The following is a 21,159-nucleotide window of genomic DNA, read 5'->3' on the forward strand; positions in this document are numbered from 1 at the left end:
TCAGAGTAGCAAATTAAAACAAATAAATAGAATTTTACAATGAGCTCCATGTCTGTCTCAGCTACTCATACTGTCTCTGAATGAATCCCCACCTGGAATTTCTGAGAGTGTGACTCTGAGGACAGTGGAGTAAAAGGAACTAACTCTTTAAGATCACCTGTTATTCACCAAAGGAAGGGGGATGTCAGTGGGACCATTCTCTCACATGTCAGTCTTCCATCCAGAAACACTCAGAAACTATTGTGGTGGGAAAACAAAGCACTTCTGGCTTGGGTCCCGCCTCACAGGATCCCTCAAGAGGTAAGTCTGGAAGCTACCTAAACATTTCCTTCAATCAGGCTTACTCACCTTCACACAGTCCAGTGATCTCCAAGTAAAACTGGGCTCTGCACCGGGACAGACACTCGCCTGAGGTGATGTTTGTGCCTGACAGCGGCTCAAACTGCAGTCCGTCCTCTGGCTTCCTGCACTGGGTGCAGTGGGAGTGTGCTGGACCCACACAGGTCAAGCAAGAGGTATGACAGGCTGCCAAGGGGAACAGAATGCAGGAGTCAGCCCGAGGATCAGATAAGCATTGCAACCGAGGGGAGTCCCTAAGGAAGTCCGATTCACTCAGAAAAGTTCACCAGATACAACCTTGCAGATAACTGTTTTTCCAGCATTCTCCATAAAGCCCAGGGGGATAATAACAATATCTGTGAGAGGCCAAATGAGGGTGATGCTAACTAGCCATGTCTCTCGGGTCCTAGAAGAGCTGCCAGGCTAGATCATGGAGGGAAGAAAAAAGCAAACTGGACAATATTGGCTTGGTTCTCCAGAGAGTCACATACAGAGGAGGATGATATAATCTCAGTTTTTCATGGAAGATTTTAAGAAGCATTCCTATAAAGGCTGTTACTCTATTATGTGCAAAACTGGTAGTTGTGTTACTGTCCATTACAGCATCCATCACCCACTACAGAGGGGTCCAGAAATTCTAACAAAATTCTGTTAGAATTTATATGAGGAAAGGCTGCTTTTCTAGACAAGGAAGAGGCCCTTTACAGCAGCAACAAACACTTGACAATCCATCATGGTTTCTGGTTTTCCTTGGCTGCTGGCGAGAATCAGAGCCAGAGTACTCAAAATCTCTCCTGCCCACACTCTGATATAATGGTTGCTCCCATCTTTTCAAAGATTCTCTAAATTGTCTTTTTCGGGATATTTATAGCAGCTGCCCTGTTTTAAATACTTTTTTTTTTTTTCCCTTGTAACTATCCTTCACAACTTTTCCAAGGTGCCCTACGTATAAATAAACATAAATTAACTTTGCTTAATTAAAATGTTTGCTCCCAACGTTCCAGTTTCAAAACGCTCAAAGGAGATTGCCCTCCCTATGAGCCGAGAGCCTTTCCAGCAAATAGCTATGGAAGATTTTCCGTTTTACTCAGCCCAGAGGCATTGCTGGTAACTCTCAGTTTGCTCAGCAGCATCATTAACAAAAAGAAGTTCTTCAGGGAAAAACAAAATGAAGACTAAGAAAAACATTAGTAATGCTCAGAGGATTCAAAAGAGAGGAAAGAAGAACTGGGTTCATTTTAAGGCACAGGAAAGGGAATAACACACCCCTCAAGGATGACCAGAAAGACGGTGGCCCATTGAGTGTTATGACAAATATTCAAATGTGATTTTTCAGATTCTCCCTTTGATAATGAAAAAAAAAAAAAAAGCTAATAATACAGGCATAACCACATGGGATACACTAGAAGAAGAGCTGCCCCACAAAGTAACTTATCTCTATGTCCTTGTGATGGGAAAGTTTATCAGGAGTGATGATAAGGGACTTCTCTGGTAATCCAGGGGTTAAGAATCCACTTTCCAATGCAGAGGATGGGAGTTAAATCCCTGGTCCTGGAACTTAAATTGCACACACCCTGGGGCAACTAAGTCCCAATGCCACAACTACTGAGCCCGCAAGCCTGAATGCTGCAACGAGTCCCAGCAGAGCAAATAAATAAATGATGATGACACCAACAATACCTTTGCAGACACCATGGTCAGGGTAGAAGCCCTCTCCACAGTTGGGCAGACAGTGGCCTTGGCGCAGGGCCTGGGGGTGGATGCAGGCGGTGCAGTGAGCGGCCGTGGGTCCTGAGCAGCTGGCACATGAGTTGTGACAAACTGAGGGAGAAAGGAATACAATGGGACCAGGGTAACTAGAGAGTCCACTTCTTGGCCGGCCTCCTCATGTGCAAAGATGCCCGCTTTTCTATCCTCAATCCCCCTCACGTGTTGCACCAAATCAAGGGGCATACGTGTTCGGAGGTGGTTATGTTACCAGCACCGCTCACGCTGCAACTCTGCCCATCTTTCATCCACGTTCTATTATTTATTAGCTACCCTTTATTTGGGCTTCCCAGGTTGCACAGGGGTTAAGGGGATGCAGTCCAGGAGATGCAAGAGACCTGGGTTCAATCCCTGGGTTGGGAAGATCCCCTGGAGGAGGAAGTGGCAACCCATTCCAGGATTCTTGCCTGAAAAACTCCATGGACAGAGGAGCCTGGTGGGCTACAGTAGACGGGGTCACAAAGAGTTGGCCATGACTGAGTAACTCAACACAAATCCTTTATTTAGTATTTGTATTGTGTTTTATATATATTGCCACTTTTAATCTTCATAGCAATGTTAATGCAGTAGGAAGTATTAACCTCATTTTACAGATGAGAAAACCAAGGTCATGGAAAGTTAAAAAATTTACTAAAGATCACAAAGCTAGTTAGTAGCAGAGCTGGAATTTAGCCCGAGGTCTATCTGAACCTAAGACTCCCCAGGTGAATAGGGAAGAGGAGAAAGTTCATGGATCTGGGTGTTGGGACCCCTGGCATTTTTGAAGGGCCTGTCCCCTAGCTTATGCCCTTAGCAAAGACTGGGTCTCTCCAGGCCTAGTTTCCTTGACATATGCATGGTGAGACATTGGGTTCAATGGTCTTTTAACACACTTACAGTTGGACATTCTAGGAGTCTAAGTAAAAATTATGTTAAAGGATTTGACCACTACATATGGCAGCGTCAGGCATGCCTCTCTCCTGCTTTGGTCCTGGCTAGTAACAACGGGACACTCTGACTCCAAGAGGCAGATGGCACCATGCTGTTCTAATTAACAGGAGTGAACCCTGGAAGAAGGTTCTGGGGGACCATGGTCAGGAGCTGGGAGAGGGGAGTGTGGAGACAGGAGGAGATCGCTGGGGACAGAATACTGAGGTCAAGAGATAAAGAGTGGATGAGTAAAGAGGCTGACAAACAAACAGGAGGCTGATGATTCAAGGTGGTAGGACGGGTCTAAATATCCTGCCCAAACAGACGCTAGAAGTGGAAGTAAGAATACACATGCTTGTTTCAGAGAAGAAGGGCCATCAGGGTGTCTGAGGCAGCAGTAAATTCCCATCTCAAACGGGAATGTTTCCTAGTTTAAGATGTATAAGTCTGAAAAAAAATACTATATAAAGAGCACATAAAACCAAATTTTTGATAGATACACACTTTAGCTTTACAAGCTATCAAACTTGGTTTGCTTTTTTATTTTCCTGGTGTGCTATAGTTGCCAACATATGTGTTTACAAATGCCATCTAAAGAATGATGCTCTCCTACCTACAGCCTGAGTGAGTAATGGTTGACAAGTACACAAGTACACACAAGGACTGTGTGAAGACTTTAGAGGTTTTCTTGGCATTTCAAAATGATCCCATGATCTTTAATGATGATTGGTATGTGTAAGCCCCTTATTTAATCACATTACTCCCCCAGCATCCACCCATATTTCCCACCCTCATAACAGATATATTTTCCTTTTAATTTGCCATTTACTTACCATGCACACAAACTTCCAAGTGAGCAACATACAGCACTGCGTGTAATCAAACATGTGTTAATTACTTTTTTGGTGATGACGAGGATGATGGTAACAGTTACCCATGTAACTTACCTTTACATCTCCCAGTGGCATCAGCATAGTACCCACCAGGGCATTCAGAAATGCATTTCCCATCATGCAACACGGTCTTCTCCACACAGGTAAGACATCTGGGACTACTAGGGCCACAACTCTTACAGGATTGATCACAAGCTAAAGGGAAAGAAAACCCATCAGAGAAAATCAATAATGAACAAAGGGAGCAAAGGAAGTCTGTTCTTTCAACGTCCACAGTTGGCATCAACATAGTAATCACATTTCTGGCTGCTCAGCTGAGGTCTGTTTCCTTGATTCAAAATGTTCTGTATTCACAGTTGAAGGAGAACTCAATAAGTATTCACTGAACTAAGCATAACAAATATTCTGAGGCTCACCTACCAGTGTGTCCAATTTAATATGGGATTTAAAGTCAAAACGGCTTTGGCAGTAGGGTTCCCAGATTTAACAAATAAAATACCAGATGCTCAGTTAAATTTGAATTTCAAGATAAATAAAAAATAAGTTTTTAGTTTAAGTTTGTCCAAAATAGTTCATCCTATATTTCATCTGACAACCCTAGTTGGAGAGAGAATTCAGAGTTCTACTAAGCAAGGCCATGCTATAAAACTTCAGTTCAAATTGCTGAGTTTCATACAGTCTTCTAAAATCTACTCGTTCACTTATTTATTCAGTGAGCCCTGAACACATTTCTTAAACTGTGTCAAGTACTGTGCCAGGTAGTAGAGACACAAAATCCAAATCAATTTGGTCTCAGCTTTAAGGAACTTGTTAAGTCTACCAGAGGGAAATAAACATATACAATATTAGGAATACTAAATGTATTGCTCAGATTAGTCTGCATAAGCATCATAAAAATTTCAACAAAATGTGTGTGGGGTAAGAAGTATGAAAGGTGAGGAAAGGATTCATGGAAGAAATGACACTTGAGCGCTGTCTTAGATATCAAGTCAAAGCATGCCAAGATGATGGGAATATACTCTCAGCTGAAGCAGCGAAGCAAGTATAGGCCTAGAACCTGGGAAAGCCATGAACTGCAGGACACCAGGCTTTCCTGTCCTTCACCATCTCCTGGAGTTTGCTCAGGGAAAGGCTTGGAAACAGCAGTTCTGTTTTTTTGGCCAGAAAAGTGGGAAGGGCCAGATTACAGAAACCTGTCTACCAGACTCCATAGTCTAGATGCTCATCTTAGGAAAGCTTTCAGGAGCTTCTCTCTACACAATTTTTGGGTTTCCCTGGTGGCTCAGAAGGTAAGAATCTGCCTGCAATGCAGATTAGGTTCGACTGGGTTGGGAAGAGCCCCTGGAGGAGGACAACCCACTCTAGTATTCTTGCCTAGAGAATCTCATGGACAGAGAAGCCTGGCAGGCTACTATCCATGGGGTCACAAAAAGGCGGACAAGACTGAGTGACTAACACTGTCACACTCACTACAATTTTTAGCGTAGTAAAAATATGGCTATGTTTGTGTTTAAGCAGGATCACTTTGGCTTCAGCTGGGAGGCAGTTTGGAGGGATGAGGAGGAGACTAAGGGACCCAGTTGGTAAATTGTGGAAATGCTTGGGAAACAAGACGACTGGGAGCTGCGTCAAGTCTGAATGAGGTGATAAATTTAAGAGCTGTGTAGGTGGAAGTGTCTCAGATGGCTGCCATGGGCCTAGTACAGGGAATGAGTGATGCTACTCGAGGAACCAAAAAAAAGAGTAGGTGTGGGGGTTCATCTGGGACACGTGCAGTCCAGTAAACAGCCTGACTGACAGTTCTGAGACTCAGGGGAGGGCCCTGGGGGTCATCACATACAGGTGTGGTTGTTGAAATCAGAAACAAGTTGATTTATTCAGTAAAGGGATTTCCCAGGCGGCACTTGGAGAAGGAAATGGCAACCCACTGCAGTATTCTTACCTAGAGAATCCTGTGGACAGAGGAGCTCGGTGGGCTGCTGTCCATGGGGTCGCACAGAGTCGGACACGGCTGAAGCAATTTAGCATGCGTGCATGCATTGGAGAAGGAAATGGCAACCCACTCCAGTATTCTTGCCTGGAGAATCCCAGGGGCAGAGGAGCCTGGTGGGCTGCTGTCTATGGGGTTGCACAGAGTGGGACACGACTGAAAACTTAGCAGCACCAGCAGCAGGTGGCACTAGTGGTAAATCCACCTGCCAATGCAGAAGACTTAAGACACACAGGTTCGATCCCTGGGTGGGAAAGATCCCCTGGAGAAGGGTACCGCAAGCCACTCCAGTATTCTTGCCTGGAGGGCTACAGTCCACGGACATGACAGAATTGGACATGACTGAAGCGACTTAGCACGCAAACATGCATAAGAAGATGTATTATTTCTCCAACACTGTAAAAGCCCAAGGCAAATACGGATGCCAGGAGAGGTTTTTAAAAAGAGAAGAGTTTTAATAATTGCTGAAAGCATATCTAGGAGAAAGAAGGGAGATATATTCAAAAGTACAGATGGAGAGATTAGCCTTGAACAGAACAAACTCCTTTGCTGAACAGAAAACAAAGTTGAGGGTAAATGCAGTAGCAGGTAAGTCTATGACTCAAACACACTCATGGCTAAATTCTTTAAAAACAAGCCAAACACACTTCTTCTCACTATCAGAGAACCGATGATTCAGGAAGAGAGAACTACTGAGAGATTTATTCTGTTTGTTCTCTTAATCTACCTACACCATCCTAACTTCCTGAAAAACATTTAAAGAACTTGAGGAAAAATATGGCAATTGATGTTGTCAAATAAAGGATAAAAGGAAAGATATACCCATTTGAATGCAGAGTTCCAAAGAATAGCAAGGAGAGATAAGAATGCCTTCCTCAGTGATCAATGCAAAGAAAGAGAGGAAAACAATAAAATGGGAAACACTAGAGGTCTCTTCAAGAAAATTAGAGATACCAAGGGAACATTTCATGCAAAGATAGGCTCAATAAAGGGCAGAAATGGTATGGACCTAACAGAAGCAGAAGATATTAAGAAGAGGTGGCAAGAATACACAAAAGAACTATACAAAAAAGATCTTCACGACCCAGATAATCATAATGGTATGATCACTCACCTAGAGCCAGACTTCCTAGAATGTGAGGTCAATTGGGCCTTGGGAAGCATCACTACGAACAAAGGTAGTGGAGGTGAAGGAATTCCAGTTGAGCTATTTCAAATCCTGAAGGATGATGCTGTGAAAGTGCTGCACTCAATATGCCAGCAAATTTGGAAAACTCAGCAGTGGCCACAGGCCTGGAAAAGGTCAGTTTTCATTCCAATCCCAAAGAAAGGCAATGCTAAAGAATGCTCAAACGACCACACAATTGCACTCATCTCACACACTAGTAAAGTAATGCTCAACATTCTCCAAGCCAGGCTTCAGCAATATGTGAACCGTGAACTTCCTGATGTTCAAGCTGGTTTTAGAAAAGGCAGAGGAACCAGAGATCAAACTGCCAACATCCGCTGGATCATGGAAAAAGCAAGAGAGTTCCAGAAAAACATCTATTTCTGCTTTATTGACTATGCCAAAGACTTTGGCTGTGTGGATCACTATAAACTGTGGAAAATTCTGAAAGAGATGGGAATACCAGACCACCTGACCTGCCTCTTGAGACCTGTATACAGGTCAAGAAGCAACAGTTAGAACTGGACATGGAACAACAGACTGGTTCTAAATAGGAAAAGGAGTACGTCAAGGCTGTATTTTGTCACCCTTCTTATTTAACTTCTATGCAGAGTACATCATGAGAAACGCTGGGCTGGAAGAAGTACAAGCTGGAATCAAGATTGCCAGGAGAAATATCAATAACCTCAGATATGCAGATGACACCACTCTTATGGCAGAAAGTGAAGAGGAACTAAAAAGCCTCTTGATGAAAGTGACAGTGGAGAGTGAAAAAGTTGGCTTAAAGCTCAACATTCAGAAAACAAAGATCATGGCATCCGGTCCCATCACTTCATGAGAAATAGATGGGGAAACAGTGGAAACAGGGGCTGACTTTATATTTTGCGGCTCCAAAATCACTACAGATGGTGACTGCAGCCATGAAATTAAAAGACGCTTACTCCTTGGAAGGAAAGTTATGACCAACCTAGATAGTATATTGAAAAGCAGAGATATTACTTTGCCAACAAAGGTCCATCTAGTCAAGGCTATGGTTTTTCCAGTAGTCGTGTGTGGATGTGAGAGTTGGACAGTGAAGAAAGCTGAGCACTGAAGAATTGATGCTTTTGAACTGTGGTGTTGGAGAAGACTCTTGAGAGTCCCTTGGACTGCAAGGAGATCCAACCAGTCCATTCTAAAGGAGATTAGTCCTGGGTGTTCTTTGGAAGGACTGATGCTGAAGCTCCAGTACTTTGGCCACCTGATACAAGGAGTTGACTCATTGGAAAAGACTCTGATGCTGGGAGGGATTGGGGGCAGGAGGAGAAGGGGATGACAGAGGATGAGATGGTTGGATGGCATCACCGACTCGATGGACATGAGTTTGAGTGAACTCCTGGAGTTGGTGATGGACAGAAAGGCCTGGCGTGCTGTGATTCATGGGGTCACAAAGAGTTAGACACGACTGAGCGACTGAACTGAACTGAAAGTTCATGAATACTTAACAAAAGTGAAAAGGGTGTGGTTGCCACTGCTGGAGATAGCTGGAAGAACCATTGTGAGAGCAGTACACGAGGTGGACAACCTCTCCCTCCTCACAACCAGATTCCATGGGCACTGGAGTCAGCGCTACTGTTACCCAACAGGGCATTTGAAGTACAAGGGGCATTTAAACCAAACAGTATTGAGATGGATTGGCTTGTGAAACATAATGGCCCAAACGATACTAGTGATGGACAGTACAACTTCATGGACTGCCATCTGATTGCGGCAAAGAGGAAATAGTTCTTTCAGGGGTTGGAAATCGTGCCAAATGGAATAACTCTGACTATGGACTACCATGGGAGAAGCACAGGGGAGGCCTTCGTGCCTTTGCTTCAAAGAAAATAGCAGAAAATGCACTCGGGAAACACAAGGAAAGAATGAGGCCCAGGGCTATTGAGAACCTCAGAAGTAGCAGCAAGGAAATCAAAGGATTTTATGATCCACCAAGAAGTTTGCTGGGCCAACAACCAGGACCACACGATAGACCAATAGGAGGAAGAGGAAATTATTATGGAGCTGGGCATGGAAGCATGTATGACAGAATTCGATGAGAAGATGATGGGTATGATGGTGATTATGGAGGTTTTGATGACTATGGTGGCCACAGTGTTTATGGCTACGGAAATGATGCCTTTGATGACAGCATGAGCGATGGAAGAGGTATGGGAGGACATGGCTATGGGGGAGTTGGTGATACAAGTTCAGGTTTTCATGGTAGTCATTTTGTACATATGAGAGGACCACCTTTTCAGGCAACTGGAGATGACATTGCTAATTTCTTCTCACCACTAAATTCAATCCAAATGCATACTGATATTAGAACTGATGGCAGGGCAACAGGAGAAGATGTAGAGTTTGTGACATATGAAGATGCAGTAGCTACCATGTCCAAAGAGAAGAATAACACACAACATCAATACATTGAACTCTTCTTGAATCAAATTCATGGAAGGCGGCTCAGGAATGGGAGGTTACGGCAGAGATGGAATGGATAATCAAAGAGCCCACAGATCAGCTGTAAGGATGGGAATGGGGAACAATTACAGTGGAGGATACGGTACTCCTGATGGCTTGAGTTGTTCTGGCCTGGGTGGTGGAGGCAGTAGCAGTTACTATGGGCAAGGTGGCATGAGTGGAAGTGGATGGCATGGGATATACTAAAAACATAACCACGGATATAAAAGTCCTGCCAACATCATCTGGTCTACTAGACTTTCTTATAGATTTTCTTTCTTTTATATTTTAAGAATTCTCTAGGCCAGAATACTGGAATGGGTAGCCTTTCCCTTCTCTAGGGCATCTTCCCAACCCAAGGATTGAACCCAGGTCTCCCACTTGCAGGTGGATTCTCTACCAGCTGAGCCATTATGTCTACTTTTTAAAGATGTAAGACACAAATCCATGTCTTGAGAGTCTTACCATTGGATTTTGCATCTGATGTTTGGAGTTTTAGAGCCATTGCATTAAAAAATAATTATATGCGGCAAAGAAAAAGGTACTTTTTACTTTTAATCCCTTTAATCAATATGGCTTTTTTCCAAACTGGCTAATGGATCAAAATAAAACCTGTTGATGTGAATTCAGTTATTAAACTTGCTACTTGGTTTTTCTAGAAATGTTATTAATGTAATAAATATCAAGGTGGGAGATAAGTAAAAAGGAAAGAAAGGGATAATTTGCCCAGACACTGAGACATATTGCAAAGCAACAGAAATTAAGGAATAAAACAAACAATGTGACAGTGGTATAGGAATAGAAATTTAGACTATGAAATACCTCAGAGACAGACCTGTGTGCATAGGAAAATTTAATATCCAATAAAGATCAATGGAGAAAGTTAGATTGAATGCTGGGAAACTGGATCATGAAACGGAGAAAAATCAAACTGCATCTCACAGAAGTGGACTCTAGATGGATGAGCCTACATAAAGTTAAAACTGAAATTAATAGAATTTCTTCTATTAATTGTAGTGTAATTTCTTTGTGAACTTGAACAGGGTAGGTCTTTATCTTAAAATTTCAAAAGCAAAAAGTTAAAGTAAAAAATGATGAATTACATATTTTTGTTCAATGAAGGGCACCACATTAAAGGTTAAAAAGCAACAAAATGGGAAAATGTTTGTATATTTAAGAACTGGCAGAGTTAGTATCACAAAGTGCAAAGAATTCCGTTACATCAACAACGAAAAGGAAGTAAGGCCAGTGAAACAATGGGAAAGACACATTAAAAACAGTTTATCAAAGAGGAAACACAAAAGTCCAAAAGGAGTTGAAGATAATCTCAAACTCATTAATAATCAGAAATAAGCAAATTAAAACATAATGCCCCTGTATACGTATTGATAAGGAAAAAACCTGAAGTTTGATAATGTCAAGTCATGGCCAGAATGTGGAGATGAGACAGCTTGGGTGTATAGATGCTGGTGAGCTACCTGGCACTACTTAGTCCCATAAAGAAAATGCAGAGTCAACACATAAAGAATAAATTAAAATTAAAAAAAGAAACCAGTAATTCTGTTCTGGGGTTATCCATCAATCCCATGAAACCTTCCCCACACCCGTCAGGCTCATTGAAGGATATGTTGGAGGTTGCTCACTGGTGTTCCCTAGTGATGGCATGCAGATGGACAGATGTAGGGAGTCTGCCCCTGGGAGAGTGGGAATGCAGACCAGGAAGAACCACGCAGCAGTGAGAAGCAAACGCCTAGATGCTATAACAACCTGGGTGAATCTGAAAGACATACTGCTGAGTGCAAAAAGGACAACATGAACTCTGTAAACTGGTATAAACTCTATACCATGGTATCATTTAAGAAAAATATACATATACGTATAGAGAATAGCACTTCAACATGTACATTGCCATATGTAAAATAGATGAGTAGTGCAAGTTGGATGCATTAAGCAGGGCACCCAAAGCCGGTGCTCTGGGACAACCCAGAGGGATGGAATGGGGAGGGAGGTAGGAGGGGGCTTCAGGATGAGGGAGGCACATGTATACCGGTAGCCGATTCATGTTGATGTATGGCAAGAACCATCACAATATTGTAATTATTTGCCAAATAAAACAAATTAATTTAAAAAACATGGTATCATTTAAGAAAAATATACATGTACTCACTGAAAACAAAACTCATTTTACATGAGCCCATAAAAACGAAAGGATAAAAAATTTAAAATAGTTGCCCAGGTAAGGAAGGGAAATCAGTATAAAAGGAAGGAAGGAAAGAGAAGAAAAAGAGAGGCGGAAGGAAGAGAAAATGTTTAACAGAAACCTCTGACTTTGCTTTGATTTATGTGTTAGCCAGAGCCAGAAAAACCCTTCATAACAGCACAGGTACTTACATGACTAAACAATGAGGAGGTTTTGTCCTTCGAATTTCCCACCCTTTATACCTAATATTTGTAAAACTCAAAGCATGTACCACAGACAAACTTGGTTGTTGTAAATTCTTTCAGCCATTGCAAAGCACCATTTATAACAGGTTGTGCTGGATTTTTCTCAGCACTCAACTTGAGATTTCTACAGATATGGGTTGCTTGGGTTATAAATTATTAAACCAACACCAGCTGGGCTTTATCTCAAATAGCACTAATCTGAATTGAAAGTAAGTCAGCTTATCACCATCAGACGTCTTAATTAACATTCCGATAGCAATCAGTGACTCGGTTCACCGTTGCTTTAGAAAATATTTATACAATCCTTTCTGAAGGCATTTGACACAGACTTGGAGAACTCGAACAATTTTATGAAGAGCGTAAACTCCAGTTTTGTCCATCAAAAGGGCCATTGGTCAATGCCAACGGCATCACAAAGTCTTGTATCTGCTAAGCACACGGCAGGCATTCACTAATTAACCAATGGTCAGTTGGCCAATGGTTGGCTGACTAATGTCAGCACTGGTCCATCCTTGTGTTTGGAAGTTCTCTTTCTGCTTTGTTTCAAAATGTATACAGATAGCATTTCAGATGTATACTTTCTCCCGAAGCCACCTGTTCAGCAGTCTTCTTTTAAATTCTTCCAGTCTGCAAGGAGGTCTGGTTTTCTTCACTCAACCTCTTAGCCCAAGTAGACTCCCACCCCTCACTGCCTCAGGCTCACACTAACTGGGTATCACTCCTTTTACTTACACACATCCCTAGCAAAAGTTGCTTTCTCAATCCAGATAACATCATCTCGGTAGCAGGTCTGTGTCACTGCTCCCGACAGTGACAGCAGCCAGCTTCCTCGGGGAATCAAAAGGGTAGATGCCTCCAGGCCTTTGAATTAGTGCAAATTTGACATCTGCCGACCTTAGGAGAATACATCTGGCTTAATTGAGCAGGGAAGTGATGCTGGCAGAAAAAGATTAAAATGCTCAGGGTAATGGCAGCCTGTTTTTCTTTCCTCGTTCTCTCCTGAATCCACACTAAAGCCACCTGTGACTTGTCCAAATCGAGTGAGGTTTCTCACACCAGAGATACTGATGGATCCTTGCATGGCTTTAAGCAAGCAGCTGCCAAGAGCTATCTCTCTTCTCTGAGACAAGTGCATTTGTCAAGTCTCAGAGATCATCTCATGTGTGCTGTTGCCCTGCTCAGTAAACAAAATGAGCATAATAACTTGAGAAAGTTTTATGGGCTGCACATTTTTTTTTAATTTAGTGGACTTAGTTATTTAAAAAAATGCATGAGACAGGGTGCTCAGGGTCGGTGCACTGGGATGACCCTGACGGATGGGATGGGTTAGGGAGGTGGAAGGGGGATTCAGGATGGGGAACACATGTACATCCATGGCTGATTCATGTCAATGTATGGCAAAAACCACTACAATATTGTAAAGTAATTAGCCTCCAATGAAAATAAATAAATTATTTTTTTTTAATGTCATCTGACTTTTCAATATTGACCATCACAATAAATTTGATTCAAACCTTTCATTCACCATCAGGTGCTCACCCTGTGGACCAGCCACAGGGATAGCTGGCTGATCTAAAGACTGATAGAGATGCAAGAGATGCAAGTTTGATCCCTGGGTCGAGAAGATCCCCTGAAGAAGGGAATGGCAACCCACTCAAGTATTTTTGCCTGGAGAATCCCCATGGACAGAGAAGCCTGGTGGGCTCTAGTCCATAGGGTCACAAAGAGTCAGATATGACTGAGTATGCATGTACACAAGCACAGGAAGACAAGGAAGAAGGAGGACAAGAGGGTCAAGGGAAAGGAGAAGGATAGGGAACAGGAAATGAGCAGAGGTGCATAAAGAGGGATCATGTTATAGCAGCACCAGAGCAATTATTAGGCAGTTAAGGTCTAAACTCAGAAGACTCAGCATGAATCCCAACTCTGCCCCTCATTAGCTCTGTGACCTTAGGCAAGTTTCTTAGTCTCTCTGCTTCTTCATCTGAGAACAGAGGATGACGATAACTACCTCAGAAAATTGCTGTGAGGATTAAACACTAAACACAAAGCACTTATTCTGTACCAGGCACTGTGTTAAATGCCTCACCTACATTAATTCAGTCTTGCATGGCCTTCTGAGTTAGGTGTGTGCTGCTGTAACAAATGACCACAGACGTGGCTTAAAGCAACACACATTTATTATCATACAGCTTAAGAGATCAGAAGTCCTAAAATCAAAGCATTAGCAGGACTGCATTACTCCTGGAAGCTCTGGGTGGAAGAATCTATTTCTTTGTTTATTCCTTGTCTCTTTCCAGGTTCTATAGGCTGCCTGCATGCTCATGGTCCCTTCCCAGCATTGCTCCCAAAGTCTGCTTCTGTTTCTGGTCTCCTTTTCTGATGCTGATCCTCCTGCCTCCCTATTAGGACCCTTGTGATTACACTGGCTTATTCAGATAATCCAGGGTAACCACCCCGACCTCAAGATCCTTACCTTAATCATACCTGCTGCTGCAAAGTCACTTCAGTCGTGTGCAACTCTGTGCGACCCCAGAGATGGCAGCCCACCAGGCTCCCCCGTCCCTGGGATTCTCCAGGCAAGAACAGGGGAATGGGTTGCCCTTTCCTTCTCTAATGCATGAAAGTGAAAAGTGAAAGTGAAGTCACTCAATCGTGTCCGACTCTTAGCGACCCCATGGACTGCAGCCTACCAGGCTCCTCCGTCCATGGGATTTTCCAGGCAAGAGTACTGGAGTGGGTTGCCATTGTCTTCTCCTTAATCATACCTACAAAGTCCCTTTTGCCACCTGAGGCAGAATATTCACACATGCTACTGATTAGGACAGGGGCATCTTTGAGGAGCCATTCTGTCTCCCACAGAAAGGACTATTGTCAGCATTTAACAAATGGGAAATTGACATAGGAAGAGATTAAGTAACTTGTCCCAGGTCATGCTTTTTCTCCCAACATGTTCCTGCCTCTCAATGGGTTAATGTTTAGCACATGGGACAGTGCTCTGCACAAGGAGCATGAAGTTGGGTTAACTCTTATTGTCTGAAGTTGTCTTGAAGGTTGAATAGACAATAACTGCCTCAGTTTCAATTCAAGGGCACCAACATCAAAAGCAGGGTGGCCCTTGGCTGGCCTGGGAGTCCCAAGGAGTGCCTTGATCCCCACGCATATACAGAAGCTGGGCTCCTCTCCCTCCAGCTATGGGTCTGAAGCAAGCGGCCTGAGCCTCGTGGTCCTCATATGCATGTAGGACAAGGTTACAGAGAGCATCCAACCTAACAAGCAGTTGGGGGACAAAGGTATTCAAGGGAATTCTCACTGGGAAAAAACATGTTCCACAAACTACTAAAACACCGCCAATTCTAGCGTGCTACATGTGTGCTCAGTCATGTCTGACTCTTTGCGACTCCATGGTCTGTAGCCCTCCAAGCTCCTCAGCCCATGGGATTTCCCAGGCAAGAATACTGGAGTGGGTTGACATTTCTTTCTCCAGGGGATCTTCCCAACAAAGGGACTGAACCTGCATCTCCTGCATTGGCAGGCAGATTCTCTACCACCAAGCCACCTGGGAAGCCCCATTGGGAAACCAAACTTAGCATCATTTTCATATTTATTCAGTAGAAGAAGCGATGGTTTTTGGTGCTATGATTTGAATGAAACAAGGGATGCTGGAAGAGCTAAAACCGCTTTGGCCTGCAAAGCGGGGCACTTACCACTGCAGGTCCCCTGCTTGTTGTAAAACCCATTGCCACAGCTGCTCTCACAGCCACCCTCTCTCAGCACGTGGAGGGAGTCTCTGCAGGCCAGGCAGTGCTTCTCTGTGGGACCCCAGCAGGCGGCACAGGACTCATGGCAGGCTGCAGGAAGAACCCAGAGTAGAAAAGACTGACTGCAATTTTTCTTTCAAAGGCTTTAGAATTTATAAGGAGGATGTTGGAACCTTCAGTCCTAAACCACTAGGCACATATGTGCACTGCAGGAGAAAAGAACCACCCCCCCACCAAAAAATAAAAGAAAAACATTTCCCGTTGGCCACAGGCATAACTTCCGTAAATTATTGCTAGGAGAACTGGAACAGGAAACCAGAGGCTTTTGAATAATGGGAATCACAGGGAATGGAATCATAATTTTCTAGACAAATACGGTCTGTCTAGTGAAATTAGAAAGCCCTCCATCACCTTGCCTTCGAAACCACACAACAAAGTGTCAAACTAGATAATTGCACTCAACCTCCAACATGTTGAGCATCTGCTTATGAGGGATGCCATGCACTCTTCAGAGTCCCTTGGACTGCAAGGAGATCCAACCAGTCCATTCTAAAGGAGATCAGTCCTGGGTGTTCACTGGAAGGACTGATGTTGAGGCTGAAACTCCAATATTTTGGCCACCTGATGCGAAGAGCTGACTCATTTGAAAAGACCCTGATGCTGGGAAAGATTGAGGGTGGGAGGAGAAGGGAACGACAGAGGATGAGATGGTTGAATGACATCAACGACTTGATAGACATGAGTTTGGGTGGACTCTGGGAGTTGGTGATGGACAGGGAGACCTGGCATGCTGTGGTTCATGGGGTCACAAGAATTCAGACACGATGGAGTGACTGAACTGATTCTGATGCCCTCTTACCCTTGAATAGACTTTGAAAGATCCAGTACTGTTTGACTTCTGTTGCTCCTTCCTGCCCTTTCCATCTCTCCCCAACCCCAACTGTCCCACCCTTGTCTTCCCTCACAACTCTTACAGCTCAGCCTCTGGTTTCCCCATAGCATCTGCTCTAAACTGGTATCTTGAGGACTCATGAAGCCTGCCTTTCCCTTATACCTTAGATTTTTAACTATATGTTGTTTCTAGACCAGAGTTATTCCTTTAAGGTATGACCATCTCCTCCTTTTCCAGCATTTGATTGTTTTATTACTATTCATTCTTGTTCTTCATCTTACGTCTATAAAGAGAGGTCTATTCTGAATGACTGAATATATTCAGAGTTGGCACACTGTCTGTAGGGCTAACATCATCCATCCTTCTGTTAGTGTGTGGGCTGTGTGCTTAGTTTCATCCGACTCTTTGCAACCCCATAAACTGTAGCCCGCCAGGTTCCTCTGTCCATGGGGATTTTCCAGGCAAGAATACTGGAATGGATTGCCATGTCCTCCTCCAGGGGATCTTCCCAACCCAGGGATCGAACCCAGATCTCCTGCATTACATGTGGATTCTTTACCATCTGAGCCACGAGGAAGCCCAAGTATACTGGACTGGTTAGCCTATCCCTTCTTCAAGGGATCTTCCTGACCCAGGGATCGAACTGGGGTCTCCTGCACTGCAGGTGGATTCTTTACCGACTGAGCTACCAGGAAAGCCCCTGTTAGTGTATCCTGATTTTCAAAATGTTTTCTTTACAATGGAGCACAACCTATTTTTCAGAGATATTCATTCTGACCAGAATTGGCAGAGAGAATGCTTTTGCTAGTCACAGGTGACTTGGGAGCTATACCTAAGTAACTTAATTAGGCGTCCCTTTGGAATCAGAAGAAAGGAGGCCTACGTGGCAAATCTCAAGACCTAGTCCTCTCAGTTCTAAAGTGCAAAGAAAGGCTTTAATTTCAGACAACTTTTCTCTCCAACAGACTCAGCTGCTGCTGCTGCTAAGTCGCTTCAGTCGTGTCCGACTCTGTGCGACCCCATAGACGGCAGCCTACCAGGCTCCCCCATCCCTGGGATTCTCCAGGCAAGAACACTGGAGTGGGTTGCCATTGCCTTCTCCAATGCATGAAAGTGAAAAGTGAAAGTGAAGTCGCTCAGTCGTGTCCGACTCTTCGGGACCCCATGGACTGCAGCCTACCAGGCTCCTCTGTCCATGGGATTTTCCAAGCAAGAGTACTGGAGTGGGGTGCCATTGCCTTCTCTGTGATCAACTATACTCTAATATAAAATTAAAAGTTAAAAAAAAAAAAAGAATAACAGTAGTGGGAGTGCAAGGGACTGACAGAAGGAAGATCTGAAGAATGAGACGTGGCCAGCCATGGAGAGAGCCAGAGAGCAGCAGCAACAAAGGAAAAGGGAAGGAGCTTGGGGGTTCAAGGAACTGGAGGCTCCTCTTGTGACTGGACCTGGTGGACATCTCAGGGTACAGTGGGGAATAAAGGGTACAGTGGGGAATAGAGGGCACGGTGACCTGATTCATGGCTGGAGGGGTAGGCAGAAGCCCTATCAAACTTGATCTCAGAGACCATGGAAAGAAATTAGGATTTTTAGCCTAACTGTGATATGAGTCAAGAATGGGCTTAAATAGGATAGACACAAGCCCTGCTTGAGATGTTTAAAAGTTCTCTTTGGATGTCATGAAGAGGGGGCTTAAGGACTTGCATGCTGCAGGTAGATGAGCATGGAGCTGACTGTTCTGGTCCAGGTAAGAGATGAAAGTGGCAGGTGGAAAGCAAAGCCAGACAAAGTTTACTTACTTGTCGTCTGGCTTTCTCACTAGGGAGCTCCCTCACCATAAGGTCCATAGGGGCAGAGTCCATACTCTTTTGTCACCTCGGTTGAGCACACTGCTTGGTACTCTACAAACTCCTCTTATACTTGCCACCTTATTTACAAATGGTGCATGAAAACGCTGCTTGTGTTGAGATAAGCCACTGACGCTACTTAAAACCAAATACGTGGATGCAAAGATCCCAGGAGCAAATTCTACCCTGAATGCACATGAAAATTTTCATTCATTTATCCAACTACTCTCAACAGCTGATTGCAGTCACTATCTGAAGTGTCTATCAATGTTAAGGGCTTCTGTCTTACTGAGGAAATGGAGTTGATTCAAAGCTGTTACCCAAACAAACAAACAAAAATCCAACTGCATTTCTAAGAAGGCATGCTACGCTAATCTATCAATGTTCAACAGAAGCACCTACCACATGCAAGGTGAAGGACTAATCTGGAGGGCCTTCCCAGCTGCCACAGGTAGGCCAGCGCACCAGGGACTAAGTCCCCAGGGCATGACAGGGAGTGAGGTGAAAAAGACAACAGGGGTCAGATCACGAGTGTCAGGCAGGCAGAGGTAAAGGACCTTGGATATCATCCCCTTAAAAGTTTTAATCAGGGCAGAGGAATTGATCAGTTTTGCTTTTTAGAGTATGAACTTTGCAGTGGGGAGAGGAGAAGGTGATTAACTCAAGACATCTTTAAGGAATGAAATCATCCTTGTCCCAGAAGTGAGGAGGAGATGTGAAATGAAAGAGCATTTCCCAGTTGTTTCAGGGACTGTCTGATGGCAGTGCATTATATCAGCTGCACTGGCAGTTGAAACATTACAAATACTTCCAACCTGTTTGGTAAATGGTACCCTCCCTGATACTCTGTCTTCAGCCCTGGGGACACTGCAGACACCATATCCAACGATGAAAGGTCTGACATAGGAGAGGGTCTTGGGTCTCTGCTCCTTCTGACCAGTCTCATCTTTGCCATACTGCTTGTTAAATATTTTTAATATTACCCCCCATGCTGCCAGTGAGGACAGGGGTCAAAAGATGAGCAGGATGGAGGCCCTGGACTTAGGGATGGCACTCAGCCCTGTCACACACTGAGACCTACCTAACCTTTCACCCTGCCTGCTGTTACCTCCCTCCACCATACCAGCCCTATGGAGCAGAGACCCTAAGAAGACCATGTGATGATCAAGGGTCTGGATGCCCCACACCACACAGGACTGACCCAGCCAGCAATGCCTCTGGCTCCTTCCACGGTCCCTGAATATAATCCTGCATACATCTGAGAGGCGTCCTAAAGTGTTACTATGTCTATGACGCTTTGCTGAACTTGTCCAGACAAAGCCAGTTACTCCTTCCTCTAGGTTCCTGCAGCCCTTTGTACATGCCTCTCCTGCTACTTACCGACTGTGCATGCATGCTAAGCCGCTTCAGTCTGACTCTTAGCAACCCTATGGACTATAGCCCACCAGGCTCCTCTGTCCATGGAACTCTACAGCAAGAACACTGGAGTGTGCAGCCATGCCCTCCTCCAGGGCAATCTTCTGGACCCAGGGATTGAACCCGCCCCTCTTACATCTCCTGCATTGGCAGATAGGTTCTTTACTGAATCACTACCTGGGAAGCTCATGCTGGATCTATCTACATTTAGAGCCAAATGTGATGCTGGACTTTCTCTTTTTTCCCATCTCAAAAAAAAAAAAAAGGCATGTTCCACAGCCAGGCAGGACAGCAGAAGGGATTTTTATTTTAACACAGGACTATGCTGAGCTGTCATTTCTTTCCCCCCCTTTTTTTTTGAGTTGTCATTTCTCATAATGACATACTCCCACTGTGTTTTGCAATTGATTTCTAATTTCTAACACTGAACATATGCTACTGCAGATAATCTCTCCTAGCAGGCTTATTTTACATGGAGCTTTTATTTCATTTGGGTTATTATGAAAAATAAAAGGTCAGTCCCTGACTTTTCACCATAATTTCTCTTAGTGATACATGTTCAGCTCACCCAGCGTTTGAAGTGTATACTGTGATGATAAATTAAAACAGAGGACGAATAAGAGAAAGCCATCATCTTATCTCACGTGCAGAAGATAATTTATTTTGGAAAGCCCCTGACTCTTTCAGAGAATAACAAGACATGTGTTAGCTTGCCGAGCAATTCCTTTCAAAATGAAAGGGAGTGAAATACTCTTCTTTTTGGCAACTCTCTATTGAAACCCTACTCTAAAAATAACAAACTTCTTTTCATATTTGATAATTTTGAAATAGAAAGTTGTAAAAAAAAAATTCAACCTGTGCTACTCAAAGAATAAAATGCAGCCCTTTCCCAAGGAAATGTTAAAATACCTCCTAGGGACCACTTCTTGTTTTCCAGGAAGCCTTTAAAAGACCCCAGGTAGTGGACACAGATCCTGTTCCCTCAGCCTTCAAGTTTAAACTGCCCCCCAGGAAAAAGAAGGAATCTTGGATTCTCACCATTCCATGGAATTCTGGAATGTCTCCCATCCATAACCAGAAAATAAGCACGCTTGGTTAGTGGCCCTTTTAAAGTCATCAGTGAGGGTGTAGTTTGGATTTCCAAATTGCCAAGAAGTTTTCACTCTCAACTACATGAAGCAGCCTAAACTCCAGGCATAAGCAAGACACCATACACAAGGTAAAGTCCTTCATCCTGGTCCTTATCCACATTGT

The 21,159-nt window shown here is 43.8% G+C and overlaps 1 protein-coding gene and 1 pseudogene across 2 annotated transcripts in view; one reads left to right on the forward strand and one right to left on the reverse strand.

The window, feature by feature from the left end:
* FRAS1 (Fraser extracellular matrix complex subunit 1) overlaps positions 1-21,159 on the reverse strand; it is a 534,425-nt gene that overhangs the window by 253,764 nt on the left and 259,502 nt on the right. For both annotated transcript variants that reach the window (XR_015165261.1, XM_086405184.1), the window contains exons 15-18: positions 15,697-15,840; positions 3,963-4,103; positions 2,020-2,160; positions 349-525 (exon numbers count right to left, since the gene is read on the reverse strand). Coding sequence is in view for 1 of the 2 variants with exons in the window: in XM_086405184.1 (XP_086261310.1) it covers positions 349-525; positions 2,020-2,160; positions 3,963-4,103; positions 15,697-15,840 (603 nt within the window). In the remaining variant the exon portion in view is untranslated. The remainder of the gene's footprint in view (positions 1-348; positions 526-2,019; positions 2,161-3,962; positions 4,104-15,696; positions 15,841-21,159) is intronic.
* On the forward strand, positions 8,720-9,751 carry LOC147370417 (heterogeneous nuclear ribonucleoprotein H3 pseudogene; annotated as a pseudogene).

The sequence above is a fragment of the Bos grunniens genome, chromosome 6 (genome assembly GCF_055505025.1).
Source record: "Bos grunniens cultivar Pamir isolate PY7600 chromosome 6, Bosgru_T2T1.0, whole genome shotgun sequence".
Taxonomy (NCBI): Eukaryota; Metazoa; Chordata; class Mammalia; order Artiodactyla; family Bovidae; genus Bos; species Bos grunniens.